General features: G+C 43.6%; 1 protein-coding gene and 1 long non-coding RNA gene across 3 annotated transcripts in view; one reads left to right on the forward strand and one right to left on the reverse strand.

The window, feature by feature from the left end:
• Positions 1-14951, forward strand: part of LOC134357374 (uncharacterized) — a 33113-nt gene extending 18162 nt beyond the window's left edge. Inside the window, exons 2-3 of the long non-coding RNA XR_010020604.1 lie at positions 13143-13239; positions 14847-14951. This is a non-coding gene — a long non-coding RNA (uncharacterized LOC134357374). The remainder of the gene's footprint in view (positions 1-13142; positions 13240-14846) is intronic.
• Positions 1-26522, reverse strand: part of LOC134357372 (fructose-1,6-bisphosphatase isozyme 2-like) — an 83721-nt gene that overhangs the window by 52052 nt on the left and 5147 nt on the right. For both annotated transcript variants that reach the window (XM_063068869.1, XM_063068868.1), the window contains exons 2-3: positions 14496-14658; positions 12093-12185 (exon numbers count right to left, since the gene is read on the reverse strand). In XM_063068869.1, the coding sequence (XP_062924939.1) occupies positions 12093-12185; positions 14496-14658 (256 nt within the window). The remainder of the gene's footprint in view (positions 1-12092; positions 12186-14495; positions 14659-26522) is intronic.

Consider the following 26522-nt stretch of genomic DNA (forward strand, 5'->3'; position numbering starts at 1 on the left):
TCTACCACACTCCTCAGTACTCTGATGATCACTGTGTAAATCCTACCCTGGCTGGTCCTACCAAAGTACAAAACCTCGTACCTGTCTGCATTAAATTCAATCAGCCATTTTTCAGCCCACTTTTTATGCTGGTCTAGATCCCGCTGCAAGCCATGATAGTGTCCCTCACTGTCCACTGCGCCTCCCTATCTTGGTGTCATCAGCAATTTTTTTGATCCAGTTAACCATATTATCATCCAGGCCGTTAATAGAGATAACAAGGAACAACGGACCCAGCAGTGATCCCTGTGGCACTCCGCTAGTCACAGGCTTCCAGTCAGAGAGGCACATCTATCACCACTCCCTGGCTTCTCCCACAAAGCCAATGTCTAATCCAATTTACTACCTCATTTTGAATGCTGAGTGAGCGAACCTTCTTGACCAGCCTCCCATGTGGGACCTTGTCAATGCCTTGCTGAACTCCATGTAGACAACATCCTCCACCTTGCCTTCATCCACTTCCCTGGTAACTTCCTTGAAAAACTCTATAAGATTGGTTAGACACGACCTAACAAGCACAAACCCACATTGACTATCCTTAATCAGTCCATGTCTATCTGAATACTTATATATTCAATCCTTCAGAATACTTTCCAATAACTTTCCCACTACTGATGTCTGGCTCATCGGCCTATAATCTCCTGGTTTATATTTTGAGCCTTTGTAGAAGGATGTCCCCTTAGAACAGAGATGAGGAGGAATACGTTTAGCCAGAGGATGGTGAATCTGTGAAATTCATTGCCACAGGTTGTTGATCGGTTCTTGATTAGACGGATATCAAAGGTTACAGCTAGCAGGCAGGAGAATGGTGTTGATAGGGTTAAATAAATACAGTGGGTTTGATGAAGATTAGCTGACAGAAAAAGAAATACATTGGTGGATAGGGTGTTCTCAGGCTGGGAGACTGTGGGGATCATTGCTGTGTCCCAGCTCTTCACTCTGTATAAACACTTTGGATAAAGGATACAGCTGTACTATATCCATGTTTGCTGATGATTAAAATGCCAGGCGATAGAGGAAATAGATGTAGGCAGTTAAAGTTTATGGACAACAATGTGGAATATTGTGTGCAAAAAATATGAGCTCCAGCGTTTCTTCATAGAAAAAATAAAAACCTGGATTATTTGTTAAATGTTGAGAGATTGAAAGTTGTTGGCGATTAGAGGGATGTGAAAGGCCTTGTACACTGACCACTGTAAGTTAATACAAGTACATGAAACAATTAGGATGGGAAACAATATGCTAGACTATTTTAGGTGAGGATTTGGACATAGAACATGGAAATCTACAGCACATTACAGGCCCTTCGGTTCATAATACTCTAAAATCTGTCTAGAATTACCCTACCGCATAGCCCCCTATTTTCCTAAGCTCCATGTACCTATCTAACAGTCTCTTAAAAGACCCTATTGTATCTGCCTCCACCACCTTCACCGGCAGTGCCCACCACTCTCTGTGTGGAAAACTTACCCCTGACATTCTTTCCATTTGAGGACAAAGGGAATGACGTCTTAATCACAAGAGATTCTACAGCTGCTGGAACTCCGGAGCAACATACACAAAATGCTGGAGGAACTCTGCAAGTCTATTGAGGGGAATAGACAGTCAAAACTTTGGGCTGAGAGAAATCATCGGGACGAGGAATGATGTCCCAGCTCAGTTACATCAGGCCCAGGTGAGATCACGGCGCTCTGGAAATATATACAGTATCTGTGATATTTCAAAGAAGATCTGTGTGTTATTTCACAATCAATACAGGAGTACACTAAAAGTCCTGTTGAAGGGTCTCGGCCCAAAACGACAGCTGTACTTTCCATAGATGCTGCCTGGCCTGCTGAGTTTCTCCAGCATTTTGTGTGTGTTGCTTGGATTTCCAGCTTCTGGAGATTTTCTCTTGTTTGTGCATTAAAAATGATCTGGTTTCTCTCCCCTAGGAACTTTTGGCATGCTCTTTGAATTTTCTACCCCACAACAGTGATTGCACTTTGAAAGAACGCTTTGACTATGTGGTTTATGAAGTCCTGAGGTCCAGAGAACTGTCATCTTTGTGCGAGGATGACTCCAAACACCCGGGTGTTTTCCTTTCCACTTCAGTTTTACCAGGGTCTCAATGTCAAGGGCAGTCACCCTTACTTGCCTCTGGAATTCAGCTGCATAGTCCATGCCTATTGGTCTGGTCTTTGCAAGACTAGAACTGAGCAAGAGGGAGACAATTATTGGAGACTAAATGCTGCTTGGTAGCACTCTTGACTTTAAATAGCTTCTGTGAGTATTGACTGGAGGGTGGCAAATGATATTCCTTTTTTCAAGAAAGGTTGTAGGGATAACAATCACTTGTCACCTGCTAGTCTGTGCTCCTTCCCCTCTCCCCACTCTTATTCCGGCTTCTGCACCCCTCCTCTCCAGTTCAGCTGCAGGGTCTGCCTGAAATATCGACTGTTTATTCCCCTCCGTAGACGCTGCCTCACTTGCTGAGTTCTTCTAGCATTCTGTGTGTGTTGCTGAAGATTTCCAGCATCTGTGGAACCTCTTGTGTTAGGAAACCTAAATGCCATCATTCATGGCAATCCAGTGGCTGTGAGGCCAACAGTTTTGTGGTTGCCGCTACAAGTTACTTCTTAAAAATTCGACATTGCCCGCAGGTTTACAGACTACTACTCCAGTGACTACCACAGGCTGTGCGGTTACAGGCCGGGTAACATAAGCAGAGGCTTCGGATTATTAGTCCAGTAATTAAAAGCTTCCAAGTTCCTGATCCAGATGTATAACCACAGGTTGTAAATTACAAATCTGATAACATAACCATTGGGCTGGACTTCTTTTCATTTCTATTGCAGTTTTTTGAAACAAAGGATCACCAAAAGACATAAATTACCATTACTGCGCTTGAATAATGACATCTCTTCTTGAAATTGAAGCACCTTCAGTAACTCCAAAAGACTGAAGTTGGGTAAATACTGAAAGGCTTTTATTCGCTGTACAATACGACCTCCATGTTGAGTGTCTGCACCCCGGACTGAGGGGGAGGGGCAAGGCGAAATCACCTTTATTCAGGAATCTGTGGGAGGAGCCACAGGGGCAGTCAGCAGAGGGGCTTGTCCTGACAGTTAACCCAGTTACAACATATATATGGTTTACCACAGAAGTTCTCGGCCGAGTTCAGTCTTACACATATTTACAAAGTCACAAGAAGAAGTGTCAAGTCACAGGAGGCTGTAACCTAATGAAGGGTCTTGGCCTGAAACATTGACCCAGTTGATGCGGCCTGACTCACTGAGTTCCCCCAGCATTCCGTGAGAGGTGTATGTAAATACACACACAGCTTTCAGCACCCATGCACATATCATCACTGCCAGCAGGCACCTCAAGAGCTCTGCTTGCAACTGCACTCATAAAAAGTTTCATTGGACTGCTCAGTTCCATATTCAATTTTACACCGCAGTGGCCACACTTAACCCGATACGGGTATGCACCAAAATCAACCAGTTTCAGCACTTATTTATGGATGCACAAAATGCTTTATACATTGGCAGCGCACAGGCGGTAAAAAGCAATGAATGTGAAACTCATTGTAGGTTCATATTTCCATGTTTCCTCCGAACAAAAAGGCTCCTTGCCTTTTTTTTGATTCAGAATATTATTCTTTATCTAAAAGAGCAGCGGAATGTTTTAGAACACCATCTAGTGGTCACTTAAAAACCTGATCTGACACCCAAATACTTTCCATCACATCTAACAATAAACAGTAATAAGCACACATCTCTTAGCTTTAATTTAATAACAATATTTGAAAATAATTTATCCAATATTCCTCATTCCTCCTGTGAAAGAGGCCACATCTGGACTACTATGTACAGTATTATTCTCCTCTTGATGGGCCAAATAGCCTAAATCTGCTCCTATGTCTTATGGTCTTATGTTCTTATTTAAGGAAGGATGCTAATATGTTGGAAGAAAAGGCTTGTAGATGAAGACCTACAATAAATAGGTTGTCCTGTGAGGAAAGATCAGATAAACTGGGCTTTTATTCATTAGGATTTAGAAGAGCGAGATGTGTCCAGAATCAAACACACAGGATCTTGAGGGATCTTGACAAGGTTGATATATACAGGGTGATTTCTCTTGTGGGAAAATCTAAAACTGGGCGGGGGGGTCACAAATCTAAGAGTGTGATGGGCTGATTCTTCTCCCTTAGAATGCCAATGTATTCTATTCCTCAGAGGGCAATGGAAGCGGAGCCTGTGCATATTCTGTAGGCAGAGGTAGAGAGATAGCTAATAAGGGGATGATGATTATGGGTAAACAGGACTGTGGAGTTGAGGTTACAATCAGATATGTGACGATCTTATTAAATAGTGGAATGGGCTTGAGGGTAAAAATCTGGATATCTGATGGAGTGTAAATGTGCTTGCGACTTTATTAAGCAAAGGGCTTGGAAGAGAAACATCCACACCAAACAGCTTCTGTCCTCATAATTTATCCCAGTCATTCCCAACGTGGGTGATATCGCCGCCTGGGCGTGGTGGGAGTTTCTAAGGGAGTGGGAAATAAAGATAAAGGGGGCAGTGGGGCTGCTCAGTAGCGGGGGGGGGGGCAGCTGAAGGACAACAGGCTTAATTTAAAAACTGAATTACTTATTATAAGCATTTGATCCTCAGTGCTTCATAACTGATTACAATGATCACATAATCTTTGTTAACCCACCGTTCTCTTAGACTTTGCTCGAAGCACGTTGTAGTTATTGAAAAGCAATGTAATAGTTCTGCATCGGGCACGTCATGAGAAATGTGGACTGAAGAAATCATGTTATTTCTGGGTTTGGCCTGTGCATTGTTGCCGTTCACTACTGTAGTACAAGTGTGAGTACGATTCCCATATCCTGTGATGCAATTCCTGTCAATAAGGGTATGGCATTCAATGGGGTAGAGTTCAGGATCTGCCCTTTGAAGGAACGTGGCCGCATTTCTCCAGCCGACGACCCAACCCAGATGTTGCTGCCTCACTTCAGGCAGAGTCAGGTTTTGCCAGTGCCATGATGAAGTCGTAACTTTCCCCTTGATCGCAGTGCTTGAGGTGGGATTTAAACAATAGGCGACTGACCGTGGTCACCAATGCATAACGAAAATATCAGAAGCAGACCAATTGTGAAAGAAGTGTAGACAGTACAGTGTGGAGTATCTGAAATACAGATTTACACCAGCACCAAGCAAACAACAGCAGCCAATGTGCCTGTTGTGTGAAAAAGCTTTTTCAAATGAGATACTGAATCCATCCAGGCTCAATGAACACTTGAAGAGAATACACTCTGACAAAGCAAACAAGAACTTGGCTTATTTTCAGTCACTTTGTGATAACTTTCAGAAAGCACTTCAAAACGTGTTTGTCAGCACTTTGTGAGCTTTTCCGGTCTCCAAGCCTCTCTGATTTGGAAGAGAAAGAAAGAATGCCAGATGATTATTTTCAAGTATACAGTGCCCGCCAGGGTGAGCAACATAAAGACATGTCAGAGAGATTTCAGGATCTCCTCCTGATCCAAATTCCAGATTCCATTCCTGAATATGTAACGAGGAATTAACAGGAAGGATGGAGGAAGAACAGATCTCGTTACAAAATGATTTGAGCTGAAGTTGAGGTTCAAGAAATCATAATCAATACTTTTGGTTGCTGAAAGAAATCTCTAAGCACTATCCAGCACTTTGGAAAAAGGTCAAGATGTTCTTTATTGCCTTTCCAACATTATATTTAAAGGTTTCAGTGCAGTCGCCCCAACTTCTTTCAAAGCAATGATACAGACTGAAAATTACTGAACGTGGGGATCGGAGGCTCCTTCTGAGTGACATTCAGCCTGATGTTGAGAGCTGATATCACAGCATCAAGCCCAACCATCTCAATGAAAAGTGAAAAAGCAATGATGTAGTGAATAGTGGACCACTAATGAATGTTCTAAAATTGTTGATGAAAATTGTTTTTACCATAATTAAAGAATTAAGTTTATTTGTAGATTTAAATAGATTTGAATGACTTTTGCAATTATTTGTCTCTGCTTTGAATTTGCAGTTACTATATTCTTTCACTGTGCACTGTAAATCAAAATTACTTTTTATGTAATGACTGAAAAGGGAGAGAGTGACATTGGGGGTGTGGTCTGGGAGCCAAGGGGGTGGTAACCCCCAAAAGTTCGGGACCACTGATTTATCCTTTTAAATTGATCTAGCTTTCTGCCTATGATTGTGGGGGGTGGGGAGCAGCCTGTTATTTCACCTGGATTTCATGAAAACATTTCAATCCTGTGATAACTTGTACAAAAAATTTCATTCCATTTAAGTGACAATGACCCCAGTTGATGACTGAAACTGTTTACAGAAACACTGATTTTTTTTAACAAAATATACTTTATTCAAAAATAAAATTAGGTACAATAAACCATTCAATGCCCGTCAATATTTACAGATGTTTCCATTACGGTCTATACATTTCCACACTTTTAGTCACCCACGTGGCACTGTTGTTTCATCTTTCCACACCATTGTTGAGGGGTATACTCCCCGCCACCCAACCCCTCCCACTCCCGCGGGAGAAGAACCCTAAACCGTGGTCCTTTCCCACCGGGCCCTTGCGGTGGCTGCACCGAGTTTCAGTGCGTCCCTCAGCACGTACTCCTGCAGCCGAGAACGTGCCAGTCGGCAGCATTCTCCCACGGACATCTCCATGTGCTGGTAGATCATCAAGTTTCGGGACGACCAAAGAGCGTCTTTCACCGAGTTGATGATCTGCCAGCAGCACCGGATGTTGGTCTCCGTGTGCGTCCCCGGGAACAGCCCGTAGATCAGAGAGTCCTCTGTTACGCAGCTGCTGGGGATGAAACGTGACACTAGCCCGTCCATCCTCCTCCACACCCTCTTTGCGAACTGACAGTGTGCAAAGAGGTGGGTCACAGACTCCTCCTCACTGCAGTCCTCCCGTGGGCAGTGGGGTGCAGAGACAACGTTCCAGGCGTACAGGAGGGCTCTGACTGGGAGGGCCCCTCTCACTGCCAGCCAGGCGAGGTCTTGGTGCCTGTTGGTGATATCTGGCGATGAGGCATTTTGCCAGATGAACTGGACGGTCTGCTCAGGGAACCACCCCACTGTGTCCATCACGTCCTTCTCCTGCAGTGCCTGCAGGACATTACGTGCCGACCACTGCCTGATGGCCCTGTGGTCAAAGACGTTAACCTGGAAGAACTTTTCTACGAAGGATAGGTATGGTGGCAACGACCAGCTGACTGGGGCGTTGCGCGAGAGTGGAGCCAGACCCATCCTTCGAAGCCAGGGCGACAGGTAGAACCTGGGCACATAGTGGTACTTGGTGCCCACATAACTGGGTTCTACACACAACCTGATGCAGCCACACATGAAGCTGGCCATCAGGGTAAGGGCAACATTGGGGACATTCTTGCCCCTATTGTCCAGGGACTTGTGCCTGACGGCCCGACTGACCCACTCCATCTTGGCTCCCCAGATGAATCTGAAGACAGCTCAGGTGATTTCCAAGCTGTAGGAGCGGGGGACGGGCCAGACCTGCGCCAAGTACAGCAGCCCTGAGAGCACCTCACACCTGATGACCAGGTTCTTGCCCGTTATCGATAGGGAGCGCCCTCCCCACAGTCCCAGTTTCTGTTTCACCTTGGCAGTCTGCTCCTGCCAGTTCTTGTTGCACGTCTCGGCCCCTCCGAACCAGATCCCCAACACCTTCACGTGGTCAGACCTGATGGCGAAGGGGACACTGGATTGGTCGGGCCAGTTGCCAAAGAGCATGGCTTCACTCTTCGTGCGGTTGATCCTGTCCCCCGATGCTACCTCGAACTGTTCGCAGATGCTGATCAGCCTGCGAACTGACCTCGAATCAGAGCAGAAGATGGTGACGTCGTCCATGTACAGGGAGGTTTTCACTTGGGTTCCTCTGGTCTGGCAGCGTCACCCCTCTTATGCCCTCATCCCTCCTGATGGCTTCGGCAAAGGGTTCTATGCAGCACACAAACTAGACAGGGGAGAGAGGGCAGCCCTGCCTGACTCCAGACCTGATGGGGAGGCTGTCTGTTTCCCACCCGTTGACTTGGACTGCACTACAGATGTCTGTGTAGAGTAGTCTAACCCAATTCCAGATTCCCTCCCCAAATCCCATTTTGGAGAGCACGTCCGCCATGTACGTGTGCAATATCCTGTCGAAGGCTTTCTCCTGGTCCAAGCTGACCAGGCAGGCATTCACCCCCCTGTCCTGCACGTAGGCGATGGTGTCCCTCAGCAGCGTGAGGCTGTCTGAGATCTTCCTGCCCGGTACAGCACAGGTTTGGTCCGGGTGGATCACCTGTCCCAGAGCAGACTTGACCCCGTTGGCGATAGCCTTGGACGGGATCTTGTAGTCCACATTCAGAGGAGATATGGGCCTCTAATTCCTATTGTCCTCCCTTTCCCCCCTCTGCTTGTAGATGAGGGTGATGATGCCCTTCCTCATGGACTCTGACATGCTGCCAGCCAGAAGCATAGCGTTGTACACTTCCAGCAGGTCAGGGCCCATCCAGTTCCACAGAGCCGAATACAACTCAGCCGGTAAGCCGTCCTTCCGGGAGTCTTACTCGACTCAAAGGAACGGACGGAGCCTGTCAACTCGTCCAGGGTCAGTGGCTGATCCAGACTCTCCCGCTTGCCGTCGTCTAAGACCTGCGTGATAGACGGCAGGAAGTTGTGGGAAGCCGTGGATTCTGTAACCTTTTCGTCATACAGACCGGCATAGACACTGATTTTCACTAAATGGAGTGAAGCACATTTTCATGCAGTCTGCAAAGGCGTAATGAATTCAAAATGTCAGCAGACATGTAGGTTGCAAAACCTTAGTGCAGGTTGCACAGTGAAGATTTAAGTGTGTGCTCAAACTAGAAAAGCTGAGGTAATTATCAAACCATGAAATGTAGAATTAGAGTTGTTGCAGTACTCCAGGAGATTATTTGATCCACTAGTAGAATTGTAGAAATTTATGACCTTTACTGTTCAGCCGGCCAACAATGATCTGTAGATTAATTCCTCTTTCCTGCTATTGACTTGAAGGTTATAAAGCTCTTCAAGCCCTCCAAGTGTCAGATTATTGCTGTTTTTAAACCTTCCTACTATCCTTCTGTGCAGTATACTAACTATGGAAGTACTCAGAACCACATTTTATATTGTCTTACATTGAATTTCCTATAAACATTAATATATTAATCATGAAGTACCCTGAAAACTGGATTGAAGGGCAGCAACCAGGAATTAAAATTCTGATCTGTATTTCAGTTAAGCACAAACTCTGAGCTTCCAGAGCAGTTTTGATTTAATATTAAATCCAAAAATTAAAAGTTAGCAGCACATGTGCACATCTGTGCAGTTCATGCGTAAGTCATGACATAGATAAGGTGAATAGCCGATTGTTTCACCAGGATAGGGGAGTTCAAAGCTTGAGGCCAAAGGTTTAACGCAAAAGTAAAAGATTTATCAGGAACCTGCGGGGCAATTTCTTCACACAGAGGGAGGCGCATACATGGAACAAGCTGCCTGAGGAAGTAGTAGAGACAGATACAATTACAGCGTTTGGATGGGTACATGGATAGGCAAGGTTGAGATGAATATGGCCAAATGAAGACAAATGGATTAGCTCAGCTGGGATGAAGGGCCTGTTTCCAATCATGCTGTAATTTTATATGATCCATCTGGTGAGAATCCAGCCGGGAACACTTTTAATCATCCCAGGTCACTTTGGGAGCCTGTTCTGCTCATGGAATTCTACCTCAACTTCTGAAAGGCGTGAGATAAAGCTGAAGAATTTTAGGATATTCAGATTCAGATTCATTTATTTATTTATTGCATGTACATCAAAACATATCGTAAAATGTGTTACTTCAGAATCAGAAACAGGTTTATTATCACTGGCATATGATGTGAAATTTGTTAACTTAGCAGCAGCAGTTCAATGCAGTACATGATCCGGCAGAGAGAGAGAAAAGAATAATAATAAATAAAATAAAACATAATAATGAAGAACAAGTAAATTAATTATGTGTATTGAATAGATTTTTAAAAATGTGTAAAAACAGAAATACTGTATATTAAAAAAAGTGAGGTAGTGTCCAAAACTTCAATGTCTATTTAGGAATCGGATGGCAGAGGGGAAGAAGCTGTTCCAGAATCGCTGAGTGTGTGCCTTCAGGCTTCTGTATCTCCTACCTGATGGTAACAGTGAGAAAAGGGCATGCCCTGGGTGCTGGAGGTCCTTAATAATGGACGTTGACTTTCTGAGACACCGCTCCCTAAAGAAATCTCTTCAAACTACTAATAAAGTGTAGCCTCTGTCTTGCCTTCTTTATGACTACATCGATATGTTGGGACCAGGTTAGATCCTCAGAGATCTTGACACCGAGGAACTTGAAGCTGCTCACTCTCTCCATTTCTAATCCCTCTATGAGGATTGGTATGTGCTCTTTCGTCTTACCCTTCCTGAAGTTCACAATCATCTCTTTCGTCTTACTGACATTGAGTGTCAGGTTGTTGCTGTGGCACCATTCCACTAGTTGGCATTTCTCACTCATGTATGCCCTCTCATCACCACCTGAGATTCTACCAACCAACATAGCCCAATAACATGCTTGGGTTAGCCTACTATACATTCTGGTGCTAACGTAGCTTGCCTACAATGCTCAGCAGAACAACGCAGGACACAACAAGCAACAAAACAACAACAGCAAAACAACCCAAACACGAGAAAATCTGCAGATGCTGGAAATTCAAGCAACACACACAAAATGCTGGTGGAACGCAGCAGGCCAGGCAGCATCTATAGGAAGAAGTACAGACGACGTTTTGGACCGAGACCCTTCGTCAGGACTAACTGAAAGAAGATATAGTAAGAAATTTGAAAGTGGGAGGGGGAGGGAGAGATCCAAAATGATAGGAGAAGACAGGAGGGGGAGTGATGGAGCCAAGAGCTGCAAAGTTGATTAGCAAAAGGGATATGAGAGGATCATGGAACAGGAGGTCTAGGGAGAAAGAAAGGGGGAGGGGAGACCAGAGGATGACAGAGAGCAGGTAAAGAGTGATTGTGAGAGGGACAGAGAGAGAAGAAAAAAAGGGGGGAAATAAAAATAAATAAGGGATGGGGTAAGAAGGGGAGGAGGGGCATTAACAGAAGTTGGAAGTTGGTTGGAGGAACAACACCTTATATTCCTTCTGGGTAGCCTCCAACCTGATGGTATCAACATTAATTTCTCTAACTTCCGTTAATGCCCCTCCTCCCCTTCTTACCCCATCCTTTATTTATTTTTATTCCCCCTTTTTATTCTTCTCTCTCTGTCCCTCTCACAATCAATCTTTGCCTGCTCTCCATCTTCCTCTGGGCTCCCCTCCCCCTTTCTTTCTCCCTAGGCCTCCCATCCCATGATCCTCTCATATCCTTTTTGCCAATCAACTTTCCAGCTCTTGGCTCCATCCCTCCCCCTCCTGTCTTCTCCTATCATTTCGGATCTCCCCCTCCCCCTCCCACTTTCTAATCTCTTACTAACTCTTCTTTCAGTTAGTCCTGACGAAGGGTCTCGGCCCGAAATGTCAACTGTACTTCTTCCTATAGATGCTGTCTGGCCTGCTGCATCCCACCAGCATTTTGTGTGTGCAACAGCAAAACAAGCCTCTTTCCTCCCTCCCTCCCTCCCTCCCTCCCCACACATAAACGGTCCTCCAACCCTAGGACAGGCCTCCAGTCTCCAGGCTCCAGGCTTCAGTCATCAGGCTTTGACTTCCAGACTTCTGATGGACTTTTCAGTTCATTATATTAGCGGGCACAGAGCAGAGGAGTGACCTTCACAGACAGCATTGCAGAGACTATCGCGATAAAGACTGGAAACTGATTGTTAACCAGAATACTGATTTAAATACAAAAGGATAGGTATACTTTTTATGGTTTAAAGAAAACATTATATTTTAGCATTAATTTTCTGTGTTCTAACTCCATATGACTAATGAATTAAATTTTCTGTTACAAAGAGGAAGACTTACCTTCCTGTGGATACCAAAAATGGTCCCAATAGGTGCAAGGCAATCGATGTTCGAAGAACCATCCAGTGGGTCGAAGCACACCAGATATTTCCCCTGGAACAAAACAAGTGTACATTAAACTGACTGCAACAATAATGTACACACAGTCCTTTTAAAAAGAGATCAAAATCCTTTCTCTTCAACTGTGCTTCTGGTTTCCTCTCATGTACACAGTTTCCTAATCCCAATAGTCTGCTGTCTAGTATGTTTTCATCATTTTAAATGCCTTGTGAGACAGCCTGACACATGTAGAAATTGTATATTACTGTTCTGTCAAAATGAATTATGATTACTAGGTGAAACTAGTAATTGCTTACCAATGTCATGTTAATTATTTTGGGGAATTTTTCCACTTGGTTATATCCATAAAACATTAAAAATTTATATAAACAATGGTGAAATGGTGATACTCATTGGTATTTTTGAAGAAAGCTGCCATGGAATCTAATAATCTCTTTAACATGATTTACTCTTTCTCCTTTGACTGCAGCCAGATGTCATTCTCAACAGATCTCTGGGATCAAACAGTAGTATCATCAAGTAGAGTAGGCTGCAAGCTACTTCACTGAATTGTCTCAGATAGCGAACCAGGAATGGAAAAAAACCTTCAGCCAACTTTCCAAATGTTTTTCAGAATACATGATAAAGACTGAAATGTAGGCAAGGGCAAGGTGGAAATATTAAGGCAAATTTATTATTTTAAAACCACAAAGAATAGATGGAAGTAAAATTATATATACTTTTGGGCGTTATGGAGTTTGCTAATGAGTAATTATGACTTAGTAGTCCATAAAAAATTTAGTTATACTTCATTCACAAGGGATAGCACCTCCTTTTCGTATTGTGAAATGATTTGCAAGAAGTTCCTCTAATTTGTTGATTTCTGCCAATTGCACTGAAAAAGAGCTGTATGACAATGCTGCTTCTGGGGAAAGCAATGGACTATTGACAACAACTTTTGTTGTTTGCCCGAGTACTCTGGAGATGATGATCTGCTGTCCTCTGTTACAGGTTACACCACGGTTCCATTCCTGTGAACTGGTCGTAAGCCAAAAAGTTTGCAAAGCAGAGAGATTACCGAAGGAGACCACTCAGGCAGATTATATCTGTGAGCTAAATTCCCACATGGCAGAAGATGCATGCAGCCTTACAGCAGCCAGAACATCCATCCAGCTGATCTTGCAAAGGCTTGTTCATACAAGGGGTGATTGATAAGTTTGTGGCCTAAGGTAGACAGAGTCAATTTTAGAAAACCTAGCACATTTATTTTTCCTACATTTACACACTTAGTCCAGTAGTCATGGAGCATACGGATCCCTACTTTGTAGAAGCTGGCGTCTTGGACCTCCAGAAAGTGGTCCACGTGGAACGGGGTGATTGATAAGTTTGTGGCCTAAGGTAGAAGGAAATGAGTTATTAATTTAAATTTTCTACATTTTCAAAGAAAGAGTTGAACTGCATGTGCATTTAACGAGAGCTGTATAACTCATCTCCTTCTACCTTAGGTTACAAACTTATGAATCACCCCTGCTGTGGACCACCTGGAGGCCCAAGACGCTCTCGTTACATGCACGTGCAGTTCAACTCTTTGAGTGATAATGCAGAAAGTTTGAAGTTAATAACTCATCTCCTTCTACCCTAGGCCACAAACTTATCAATCATCCCTGCTGTGGACCACTTCTACAAAGAAGGGATCCATATGCTCCACGACCGCTGGACTAAGTGTGTACACGTAGGAGGGGACTATGTTGAAAAATAAATGTGCTAGGTTTTCTAAAATTGACTCCTTCTACCTTAGGCCACGAACTTATCCATCACCCCTGGTATGTTTGGACTGTACACATTAGGTTTTTTGTTTTATGTTGGCCGAGGACATGAATAGTTATAAGTCCTGATTATCTTTCTGATCAGTCTTATGGCAAATTTTGAGTCAATGTTTTAGAACTTTAAGGTTATTTCTGTGAAACGTTTCTTTACCAAAATGTCCACACCCCATTCTTCCTCAAAATACTTACTGTGATTGTAATCCATTTTATTTATTTCTGATTAATTATAAAGCTACAGCATCTGGTTTTGTGCCCTATAAATAATACTGCATTGGAGAGCAAAATAGCAGGACTTAGGTTTTAATTATGAATTATGGCTGAGTTTTCCCTCTTTTGTTTTCGGTGATTTTCTCGCATATTCATGGACCCAGGTTTCACGGGGTTAACTTTCTATCTTACATCGGTAATGAGCCTCAGTCACTTACACAATGACTTCCAATCAACTTTTCTGAAGAATTGGCATGGACGTTGAGAGGGCAGAAACAGGCAGTGCAGTCATTACAGTATCACCCACCCATCACATTCATTATACACTCACCCTCTTCTCTGGATCCACAATTATAGCTTCTTTGTTCTCCTCCGACACTAGTATGCATGTACTGTATGATGATCTTAGCATATTAATGACTAGGTCATTAGACAAGAGATCCAGCTTCTTGACTTCATCTCCTGTCACATTCACAGTCCCTGCGATTCCATACCTAAATAAAACAATTTGTGAAGGGTCTTTAAGCATTTGTCAGGTAGTTGTCACTTAAATATAGCACAGCAACGCTAGTAACTGTTTCATTTTCTGAGCTGTTTTGAAATCTGACCACACAGCCCTTTTAAATGGCAAGCACATACCATTCAAAATCTCCTCATGTTACTCCTCCATTTTCTCTCTAAGGTAAGAGTCCAACTGGCAAGATGCCTGCAGGCTGGGAGCCTTCCACTGGTTACCACAGTGACATGATCCATTGATTCACATCATGGTGAAAGTATTGAAAATTCTCAATAAAGATAACATTCCTTATTTAATGAGGATTTTGTGTGTTTTCCTCATTGGTTTGCAAATAGCCTTTGTGAAGAGCAATTAAAGATTTCCAGCAGAAAGTTTGTAAATTAAATGAGTAGCAATCTTGTCGTGAGAGGCCCCTTGGGTAAGAGTGACCATAATATGGTGGAATTCTTCATTAAGATGGAGAGTGACATAGTTAATTCAGAAACAAAGGTTCTGAACTTAAAGAGGGGTAACTTTGAAGGTATGAGACGTGAATTAGCTAAGATAGACTGGCAAATGACACTTAAAGGATTGACGGTGGATATGCAATGGCAAGCATTTAAAGGTTGCATGGATGAACTACAACAATTGTTCATCCCAGTTTGGCAAAAGAATAAATCAAGGAAGGTAGTGCACCCGTGGCTGACAAGGGAAATTAGGGATAGTATCAATTCCAAAGAAGAAGCATACAAATTAGCCAGAGAAAGTGGCTCACCTGAGGACTGGGAGAAATTCAGAGTTCAGCAGAGGAGGACAAAGGGCTTAATTAGGAAGGGGAAAAAAGATTATGAGAGAAAACTGGCAGGGAACATAAAGACGGACTGTAAAAGCTTTTATAGATATATAAAAAGGAAAAGACTGGTAAAGACAAATGTAGGTCCCCTGCAGACAGAAACAGGTGAATTGATTATGGGGAGCAAGGACATGGCAGACCAATTGAATAATTACTTTGGTTCTGTCTTCACTAAGGAGGACATAAATAATCTTCAGGAAATAGTAGGGGACAGAGGGTCCAGTGAGATGGAGGAACTGAGCGAAATACATGTTAGTAGGGAAGTGGTGTTAGGTAAATTGAAGGGATTGAAGGCAGATAAATCCCCAGGGCCAGATGGTCTGCATCCTAGAGTGCTTAAGGAAGTAGCCCAAGAAATAGTGGATGCATTAGTGATAATTTTTCAAAACTCGTTAGATAGTGGACTAGTTCCTGAGGATTGGAGGGTGGCTAATGTAACTCCACTTTTTAAAAAAGGAGGGAGAGAGAAACCGGGGAATTATAGACCGGTTAGCCTAACGTCGGTGGTGGGGAAACTGCTGGAGTCAGTTATCAAAGATGTGATAACAGCACATTTGGAAAGCGGTGAAATGATCGGACAAAGTCAGCATGGATTTGTGAAAGGAAAATCATGTCTGACGAATCTCATAGAATTTTTTGAGGATGTAACTAGTAGAGTGGATAGGGGAGAACCAGTGGATGTGATATATTTGGATTTTCAAAAGGCTTTTGACAAGGTCCCACACAGGAGATTAGTGTGCAAACTTAAAGCACACGGTATTGGGGGTAAGGTATTGGTGTGGGTGGAGAATTGGTTAGCAGACAGGAAGCAAAGAGTGGGAATAAACGGGACCTTTTCAGAATGGCAGGCGGTGACTAGTGGGGTACCGCAAGGCTCAGTGCTGGGACCCCAGTTGTTTACAATATATATTAATGACTTGGATGAGGGAATTAAATGCAGCATCTCCAAGTTTGCGGATGACACGAAGCTGGGTGGCAGTGTTAGCTGTGAGGAGGATGCTAAGAGGATGCAGGGTGACTTGGATAGGTTGGGTGAGTGGACAAATTCATGGCAGATGCAATTTAATGTGGATAAATGTGAAGTTATCCACTTTGGTGGCAAAAATAGGAAAACAGATTATTATCTGAATGGTGGCCGATTAGGAAAAGGGGAGGTGCAACGAGACCTGGGTGTCATTATACACCAGTCATTGAAAGTGGGCATGCAGGTACAGCAGGCGGTGAAAAAGGCGAATGGTATGCTGGCATTTATAGCGAGAGGATTCGAGTACAGGAGCAGGGAGGTACTACTGCAGTTGTACAAGGCCTTGGTGAGACCACACCTGGAGTATTGTGTGCAGTTTTGGTCCCCTAATCTGAGGAAAGACATCCTTGCCATAGAGGGAGTACAAAGAAGGTTCACCAGATTGATTCTTGGGATGGCAGGACTTTCATATGAAGAGGGCTTGTACTCGTTGGAATTTAGAAGATTGAGGGGGGATCTGATTGAAACGTATAAGATCCTAAAGGGATTGGACAGGCTAGATGCAGGAAGATTGTTCCCGATGTTGGGGAAGTCCAAAACGAGGGGCCACAGTTTGAGGATAGAGGGGAAGCCTTTTTAGACCGAGATTAGGAAAAACTTCTTCACACAGAGAGTGGTGAATCTGTGGAATTCTCTGCCACAGGAAACAGTTGAGGCTAGTTCATTGGCTATATTTAAGAGGGAGTTAGATATGGCCCTTGTGGCTACGGGGGTCAGGGGGTATGGAGGGAAGGCTGGGGCGGGGTTCTGAGTTGGATGATCTGCCATGATCATAATAAATGGCGGTGCAGGCTCGAAGGGCCGAATGGCCTACTCCTGCACCTATTTTCTATGTTTCTATGTTTCTATGTAACACACATCAAAGTTGCTGGTGAATGCAGCAGGCCAGGCAGCATCTCTAGGAAGAGGTACAGTCAACATTTCAGGCCGAGACCCTTCATCAGGACTAACTGAAGGAAGAGTTAGTAAGAGATTTGAAAGTGGGAGGGGGAGGGAGAGATCCGAAATGATAGGAGATGACAGGAGGGGGAGGGATGGAGCCAAGAGCTGGACAGGTGATTGGCAAAGGGGATATGAGAGGATCATGGGACAGGAGGCCTGGGGAGAAAGACAAGGGGGGGGGGATCCCAGAGGATGGGCAAGGGGTATAGTCAGAGGGACAGAGGGAGAAAAAGGAGAGTGAGAGAAAGAATGTGTGTATAAAAATAAATAACGATGGGGTACGAGGGGGAGGTGGGGCATTAGCGGAAGTTAGAGAAGTCAATGTTCATGCCATCAGGTTGGAGGATACCCAGACAGAATATAAGGTGTTGTTCCTCCAACCTGAGTGTGGCTTCATCTTTACAGTAGAGGAGGCCATGGATAGACATGTCAGAATGGGAATGGGATGTGGAATTAAAATGTGTAATCCTTCAGTTAGTCCTAATGAAGGATCTCGGCCTGAAACGTTGAATGTACCTCTTCCTTCAGTTAGTCCTGACGAAGGGTCTCGGCCTGAAACGTCGACTGTACCTCTTCCTAGAGATGCTGCCTGGCCTGCTGCATTCACCAGCAACTTTGATGTGTGTTGCTTGAATTTCCAGCATCTACAGATTTCCTGTTGTTTACGATAATTAAATGAGTATAACTTTTGGCCAGGGAGTTTCACTGGCAATGGGATTTGAAGAGAATGGTTCAATATTTCTTAGAACTGACCAGATGGGAGTTAGCATACTTTCCATATCAAATCATGCAATTTTTGTCAAGTTACATATATGAAGTAACCACCCTACAAACCACTGTAAATAATACCATGAGATCTGTTTGCACCAGAAAATCTACTTTATTCCTTTCTCTTTGCTCCTTTTGTGTCCTTTATTTCTTTCCTTTGCACTTTCTTATCTTCATTGCTTTGTCTTTTTTAATATATTCTTTGTGCATGATATCAAAAAACCGATAGGGTTATCCATTTAATGGAAGTAATTCTGATGATTTTTCTCTATATTTAATGGAAGGTGAAGTGAAGTGTGCATGTATACAGGCAGGGGATTCATCAAGTCTAATTGACATACCTGCATTTTCAAAGCCAGCTGGTACCATATTATTGAGCAGTAACATTACTGTAACATCCAGCCCAAGGTAACCCACAGTCATGTTGATTTAATTTCAGCAGGAGCTAACTCCAGGTGAAGATAGGCTGTATTTCTTATAAGAGAGATATATTGGGTCATTAGAACTGGTCAGAGTGACGTGGAGTCATCTAGTACTGGTGAATGTGATTTGTTCAAGCTGAATGTTAAGGAGAATGCCTACCAGGGGTAGCTTTATCTCGGAGTCTCCTTGAAGGAATGAAACATCCACACTGATTCCTGAAGCTTTTCTGACATGACTGGTCGAAGTGGAGGAGTGTTCCAAATGGTACTGAGAGCTTAATTCCATAAATTAGCAATAGAAAAATCTACTACCGCATAAACCACCCATTTTCACCCACAAAACCAGTGTGGCGGCAAGCCGTTCTCAATGCTGAGGGGTTGCTTTAGGGTTCAACTTTTGTAAGGTTGAAATTTGGGATTATATCTGAAAATGCATTGTGTGGTTTGAAAAACAAAAGCTGATGTTGCATCAGTGTCCCATGCTGATTATTGTCACCCACACTGCATTTCTTCCTGGTTTGTCAACACCTTGTTTCATACTGAGGTTGAACACATGGGGACCAAGTGGCCATGATCACAGGGGACCACGTATAGTCTCAAGAGAGAAGACACAAATTCCACACAGGCAGCACCCAAGCTGAAGACTGAACCCAGACTGCTGCTGCTGTGAGGATGGGCTCTTCTGGTTGCGTCACTATGTTGCCCTCTGTCATTGTAGTCAAGGAATTCAGTGGTTCAAGAAAGCAGCTCATAATGAGACCAGGGAACTCACCACCCCTCCGCCAATTTTTCTCTTTCATCCTGAATAGTACTGAGGAAAGACTCCATGAGGTGAAGCAACCATCTGATTAATTGACCTCCCCCCCATCAAATAGTTATTATTTTTATAATAGTTCCATCAGGAGAAAGAACTGGATAATTTTCCAGCACAGATAGCTGTGACATCTTGAAACACCTTTACTGTCACTTTGGCTGAAATCAGATTTGTAGTTCAATAAAACCACAGTCCTGGTTTGTCTATAACTAAATGACTATATGGATGAGTAGGTCATCTGTTCCCTTCAGCCTACTCTGTCAATCATCTTCCTGCATTATCTCACAATGTTAGATTCCTTAGTTTACAAAAATCCATAGATTTCAGGATGGAATCAGTACTCTGGAGGTTAAGTAAGATGTAGGCCCATCTTTGTTGAAGGAAATCTTGGGTAGAATTTACAAGTTTAGGAATGAGCACTGCTCATTTCCCACCACAGCTGGCTGTGAATATTTACTCCCCTGTGTCTCTGGACATGAGCTACCAGTTGGTTCTGCAAAGTAGAAAAATCTGGGCCAAATTATCTAAAGCAGGGGTTCCCAATCAGGGGTTCAGACCCCTTAGTTAATGGTAAGGGTCCTTGGCATAAAAAGATTGTGAACCCCTGATCTAAACTGATATTTGAGATCCAAAAGCAAATGCTGCAGATGCTAGAAACCTGAAATAAAACAGAATATCTTGGAAATACTTAGCAGGCACAGAATACCTGTAGAGTGAAATAATGTTAGTATTTCTGGGCAGTGATCTTTCATTGGAAGTGTCCCTGAGCTGAAATCTCACTCCGCTGCTCTCTTCACAGACTCTATTTCCTCAGACAAACTACAGATTCCATTGCCCTTTGTCGCCATCTGCTGGTTGTTTAAGCACCTGACTGTTTGGAACCTCTCAGGTTTTCACTGCTTTTCTTACATGTTGTCCACTTTTCAGTTTACTTCTGGCATCCATTTGTAGTTGATATTATCACCACTGGGTGTGTGTTAGCATTAATTCACCAAGGATCAGAATCAGTAGGAATACATTGACAGATAAAGGAGGAAAAACAACAGAAATATGTCAACTATCAGATGCAGACAGCGTGGTCCACAGTTTGTACCAAACTTTGTTCCAGTCTAATCCCTTCTGCCGAGACATGATCCATATTTCTTCATTCCCCATATCCACGTGCTTATTGAAAAGCACCTTAAACGCTTCTATCATATCTGCTTCTACCACCACCCTTGGTAACATGTTCTATACATCTACCGTTCCCTCTGTAAAAAACCTTAGAAACCATAGAAAAACGACAGCACAGAAACAGGCCTTTTGGTCCTTCTTGGCTGTGCCGAACCATTTTCTGCCTAGTCCCACTGACCTGCACACGGACCATATCCCTTCATACACCTCCCATCCATGTATCTGTCCAACTTATTCTTAAATGTTAAATAAGGATCCACATTTACCACCTCGTCTGGCAGCTCATTCCACACTCCCACCACTCTCTGTGTGAAGAAGCCCCCCTAATGTTCCCTTTAAACTTTTCCCCCTTCACCCATGTCCTCTGGTTTTTTTTTCCCCTTGCCTCAGTGGAAAAAGCCTGCTTGCATTCACTCTATAGTCATAGTCATAGTCATAGTCATACTTTATTGATCCCGAGGGAAATTGGTTATCGTTACAGTTGCACCGTAAATAATTAAATAGTAATAAAACCATAAATAATTAAATAGTAATATGTAAATTATGCCAGGAAATAAATCCAGGACCAGCCTATTGCTCAGGGTGTCTGACCCTCCAAGGGAGGAGTTGTAAAATTTGATGACCACAGGCAGGAATGACTTCCTATGACACTCAGCGTTGCATCTCGGTGGAATGAGTCTCTGGCTGAATGTACTCCTGTGCCCAACCAGTCCATTATGTAGTGGATGGCAGACATTGTCCAAGATGGCATGCAACTTAGACAGCATCCTCTTTTCAGACACCACCGTGAGAGAGTCCAGTTCCATCCCCATAACATCACTGGCCTTACGAATGAGTTTGTTGATTCTGTTGGTGTCTGCTACCCTCAGCCTGCTGCCCCAGCACACAACAGCAAACATGATAGCACTGGCCACCACAGACTCGTAGAACATCCTCAGCAACGTCCGGCAGATGTTAAAGGACCTCCGTCTCCTCAGGAAATAGAGACGGCTTTGACCCTTCTTGTAGACGGCTTCACTGTTCTTTGACCAGTCCAGTTTATTGTCAATTCGTATCCCCATGTATTTGTAATCCTCCACCATGTCCACACTGACCCCCTGGATGGAAACAAGGGTCACTGGTACCTTAGCCCTCCTCTGGTCTACCACCAGCTCCTTAGTCTTTTTCACATTGAGCTGCAGATAATTCTGCTCAGACCAAGTGACGAAGTTTCCTACCGTAGCCATGTACTCAGCCTCATCTCCCTTGCTGATGCATCCAACTATGGCAGAGTCATCAGAAAACTTCTGAAGATGGCAAGACTCTGTGCAGTAGTTGAAGTCCGAGGTGTAAATAATGAAGAGAAAGGGAGACAAGACAGTTCCCTGTGGAGCCCCAGTGCTGCTGATCACTCTGTCGGACACACAGTGTTGCAAGCACACGTACTGTGGTCTGCCAGTCAGGTAATCAAGAATCCATGACACCAGGAAAGCATCCACTTGCATCTATACCCATCATCATTTTATATACCTCTATCAAATATCCCCTCATTCTTCTACATTCTGGGGAATAAAGTCTTAACCTATTCAACCTTTCTCTGTAACTGAGTTTTTCAAGTCCCAGCAACATCCTTGTAAACCTTCTCTGCACTCTTTCAACCTTATTAATATCCTTCCTGTAATTTGGTGACCAAAACTGAACACAATACTCCAGATTTGGCCTCACCAATGCTTTATACAACCTCATCCTAACATTCCAGCTCTTATACTCAATACTTTGATTAATAAAGGCCAATGTACCAAAAGTCTTTTAGCCCTCCTGATTTCCTTCTTAAGTATTTTCTTGCACTTTTTATACTCCTCAAGCACCTTATTTATTCCCTGTTTACTCTCTCTTCTTCTTCATCAGAGTTGCAATATCCCTTGAGAACCAAAGTTCCTTATTCCTATTCACTTTGCCTTTAATCCTGACAGGAACATACAAGCTCTGCACTCTCAAAATTTCTCCTTTGAAGGCTTCCCACTTACCGATCACACCCTTGCCAGAGAACAACCTGTCCCAATCCACACTTTTTAGATCCTTTCTCATTTCTTCAAATTTGGCCTTCTTCCAGTTTAGAACCTCAACCCTAGGACCAGATCTATCTTTATCCATGATCAAGTTGAAACTAATGGTGTTATGATCACTGGAACCAAAGTGCTCCCCTACACACACTTCCGTCACCTGTCCTAACTTGTTTCCTAATAGGAGATCTAATATCGCATCCCCTCTAGTTGGTACCTCTATATATTGATTTAGAAAACTTTCCTGAACACATTTTACAAACTCTAACCCATCTAGACCCCTAACAGTATGGGAGTCCCAATCAATATGTGGAAAATTAAAATCCCCTACCACTACAACTTCATGTTTCCTGCAGTTGCCTGCTATCCCTCTGCAGATTTGCTCCTCTAATTCTTGCTGACTATTGGGTGGTCTGTAATACAATCCCACTAATGTGGCCATACCTTTCCTGTTTCTCAGCTCCACCCATAAGGACTCAGTAGACAAGCCCTCTAATCTGTCCTGCCTGAGCACTGCTGTAACATTTTCCCTGACAAGCAATGCTACCCGCTCCCCCCCCACCTTTCGTTCCTCTGCCTCTATCACATCTGAAACATCAGAACCCTGGAATATGAGAGGATCGTGGGATGGACGGGAGGCCTAGGGAGAAAGAAAGGAGAAGGACCCATGATCCTCATACCCCTTTTGCAAATCAACTTTCCAGCTCTTAGCTCCATCCCTCCCCCCTCCTGTCTTCTCCTATCATTTTGGATCTCCCCCTCCCCCTCTCACTTTCAAATCTCTTACTATCTCTTACTTTCAGTTAGTCCTGACCAAGGGTCCCGGTACAAAACGTCGACTGTACCCCTTCCTATAGATGCTGCCTGGCCTGCTGCATTCACCAGCAATGTGTTGCTTGAAATTCCAGCATCTGCAGATTTCCTCATGTTAGTGTTATTCCAATGCCACTCAGTTAGCCACTCCCACATGGGAGGAGTTCTCATACTGTACAAGCGAGGTTATCAGTAAAGTTCAGTTGAATATCCTGCATGCTGGAGCATTGGTGTGCTCTGCACTCTCCTTCAATATAGAACACAACGTGCTGTCAAGAAGTGGTTGATCATTAACGAATTGGTGCTACAGACCAAGTGAGATTCCCCAAGAAGAAAGAATTTAGAGTAAATCTGTTCTTATCACATATACTGTATCTATAACAAATATCCAGATGCTTATCAACTTAAATTGCCTATGCTAGTTGGTAATTGTATGCACCGTGAGGCTGAGCTGAGAGAGGGCCAGGGTTGCTATACAACTCCTTCAAGCTGCACCCAAAGGTGAATACATTGTAATAATCTGTGGGCCACTAGCCTAGGGAAGTGCACAGAGACATCGACACAGCTGAGAGCTCAGAGAAGTCAATCAAACTCTCAGAGAGAAACAAGAAGACCTTCGTAGTCCAAATAAATAAACTTCTAAACAAGCAAACAGGTAAATGGAGAAAATACCTGCAGTACCTACATCTATTTACCTAATAAAGCCCCTCTGAGACATCTGACTTCTCTAAACCCAGGGACCTTGAGAGATGTCTCAAATTGAGAGATTTAGGGTTCAAGCAATCTCACCCAGGATTTAGAAGAGCATCAAGTAAGCATACTGATAAACTCCATGGGGGACAAAGCTGAGGATATCATGGGTGGATTAGGACTGACAGATGCTCAAAAAAAGGAGTACAAAATAGTGCAGGATAAAGGGTACTTCACATGAAAGCAAAATGTGATATATGAGAGGGCAAAGTTCAACTCCAGAAACAAGGAGCCAGATGAAATTGTATCACGGCATTGTATGCTCTGTCAGACAACTGTGGATATGGAAATCTGAGAGATGAGTTCATTAAAGATAGGATTGTTGTTGGGCTACTAGACATCAACTTGTCAGAGAGACTGCAGTTGCAGGCAAATCTCACACTGGAGAAGGCTATTACTATGGTCAGGCAGAGTGAGAACAGGCAGAACTCAGGCATGAAAACAATGCTGAGGTAAAGCTAGAAGCTGTACACAAAGAACAGTAGAAACAAGGTGCAGTCATTAAGAGGTGACAGTAGAGCTCAGCTTAAACAGACCAGACAAGTGAAACAAAGAGCAGGTAAAATGCCCAACTGCAGGAGATGCAGCAAGTCTCCATTGCACATCAAAGGGCTCCCTCCAGCAAAAGGAGTGAAATGCCAAAAATGCAATAGAGTTGGCCATTATAAAAGGGACTGTCACTCAAAAACAGTTCTTCAGGAGGCCAAAGAAGACCATGATTCAGATGAAAAGAAAGCTTTCCCTGGGGCATTAGATTCAAATAGAAAAGGCTGGTGTACTACGATTCAGTTGCAAAATGGATACCAGGGCAGATGTCACAGCCATCCCTGAATGTATGTTCACAAAACTGGTGAAGAACACAAGCAATATGCTAAACCCAACAAGAAACCTGCTCATGGGGCCAGGGAAACATAAGCTCGGCATGAAAAGAATGTTTACTACGTCCATCTGTAAAAAATGAGAACCAGTTAGAAGTGGATGTGTACATTGTATAGAATGTCTTCTCACCACTACTGGGACGACATGCTATCGAGAAGCTGAACCTCATTGCAAAGGATTCACTAAGCAATGTTTAGTGGCAGGAGAAGTACCCTAGGTTGTTCACAGGCCTGGGGCTGATGAAAGAAGAGTACCTTATCCAGCTAAGGCCAGGAGTGATGCCCTATGCTCTGACCACAGTGTGGTGTATACCTGTCGCATTGATGAACAAAGCTAAAGCCGACCTTGAGAGAATGGGGAGAATGGACCTACTGACTGGTGTGTGGGCATGGTTACTGTTCCCAAGCCAGATGGCTCAGTGAGGATCTGTGTTGATCTAACAAAATTGAATAATGCAATGAGGTGTGAGAAGTTTATTCTGCCCTCTGCGGTGCATACATTAGGTATGCTGGGTGGAGCAAAGTTCTTCACCAAACTAGATGCAAACTCAGGGTTTTAGCAAATCTGTTTAGCTCCTGAGTCACAGAAGCTCACAACCTTTATCACACCATATGGATGCTATGTCTTCAAGAGACACCCTTTTGGCATCTCATCAGCCCCTGAACTCTTTCAGATGAGGATGAACCAAATTTTGTAGCGACTAGAAGGAGTAGTCTGCCACATAAACAGTATACTCACCTTTGGAGGCTCAAGTGAGGAACATGCCTCAGAGAAACTGAAACGGGCTGGACTTGCCCTGAACAAAAAGAAATGTGAATTTGCAAAGTTGAAGTTGAAGTTCCTTGGCCACCAACTGTCCTCGGAGGGAGTGCGACCAGATTCAGACAAACTGTAAGTTCAGAACATGGAACAACCTGCAAATGTATCAGAGATCTGTAGTCTCCTTGGCATGGTAAACCAGCTGGGAAAATTCATTCCAGATTTGGCAGAGAAAACTAAGCCACTACGTGATTTCCTCTCTCAGAGAAATGTTTGGACCTGGGATGTACCAGAGGAGAAGTCATTCTCATCTCTTAAAACAGAGCTTATCTCTCCATCAACATTGACGTTCTTTGATCTGAACAAAGCAACCAAATTCTCAGCAGATGCCTCTTCCTTGGCCTAGGGGGAGTGCTCATGCAAAACTGCAGTGGTGTATGGAAACCAGTGGCATATGCATCAAAAGCACTGACTCCTACTGAACAATGTTACGCCCAAATCGAAAAGGAGACACTGATTCTGATGTGGGCTTGTGAACGCTTCACCTACTTGCTAGGTACTAAATTCCCACTTGAAACAGACTACCAGCTACTTTTGTCATCTTCCTCAGCTCGAAACATTTG

Source organism: Mobula hypostoma, chromosome 16 (assembly GCF_963921235.1).
Source record: "Mobula hypostoma chromosome 16, sMobHyp1.1, whole genome shotgun sequence".
Lineage (NCBI taxonomy): Eukaryota > Metazoa > Chordata > Chondrichthyes > Myliobatiformes > Myliobatidae > Mobula > Mobula hypostoma.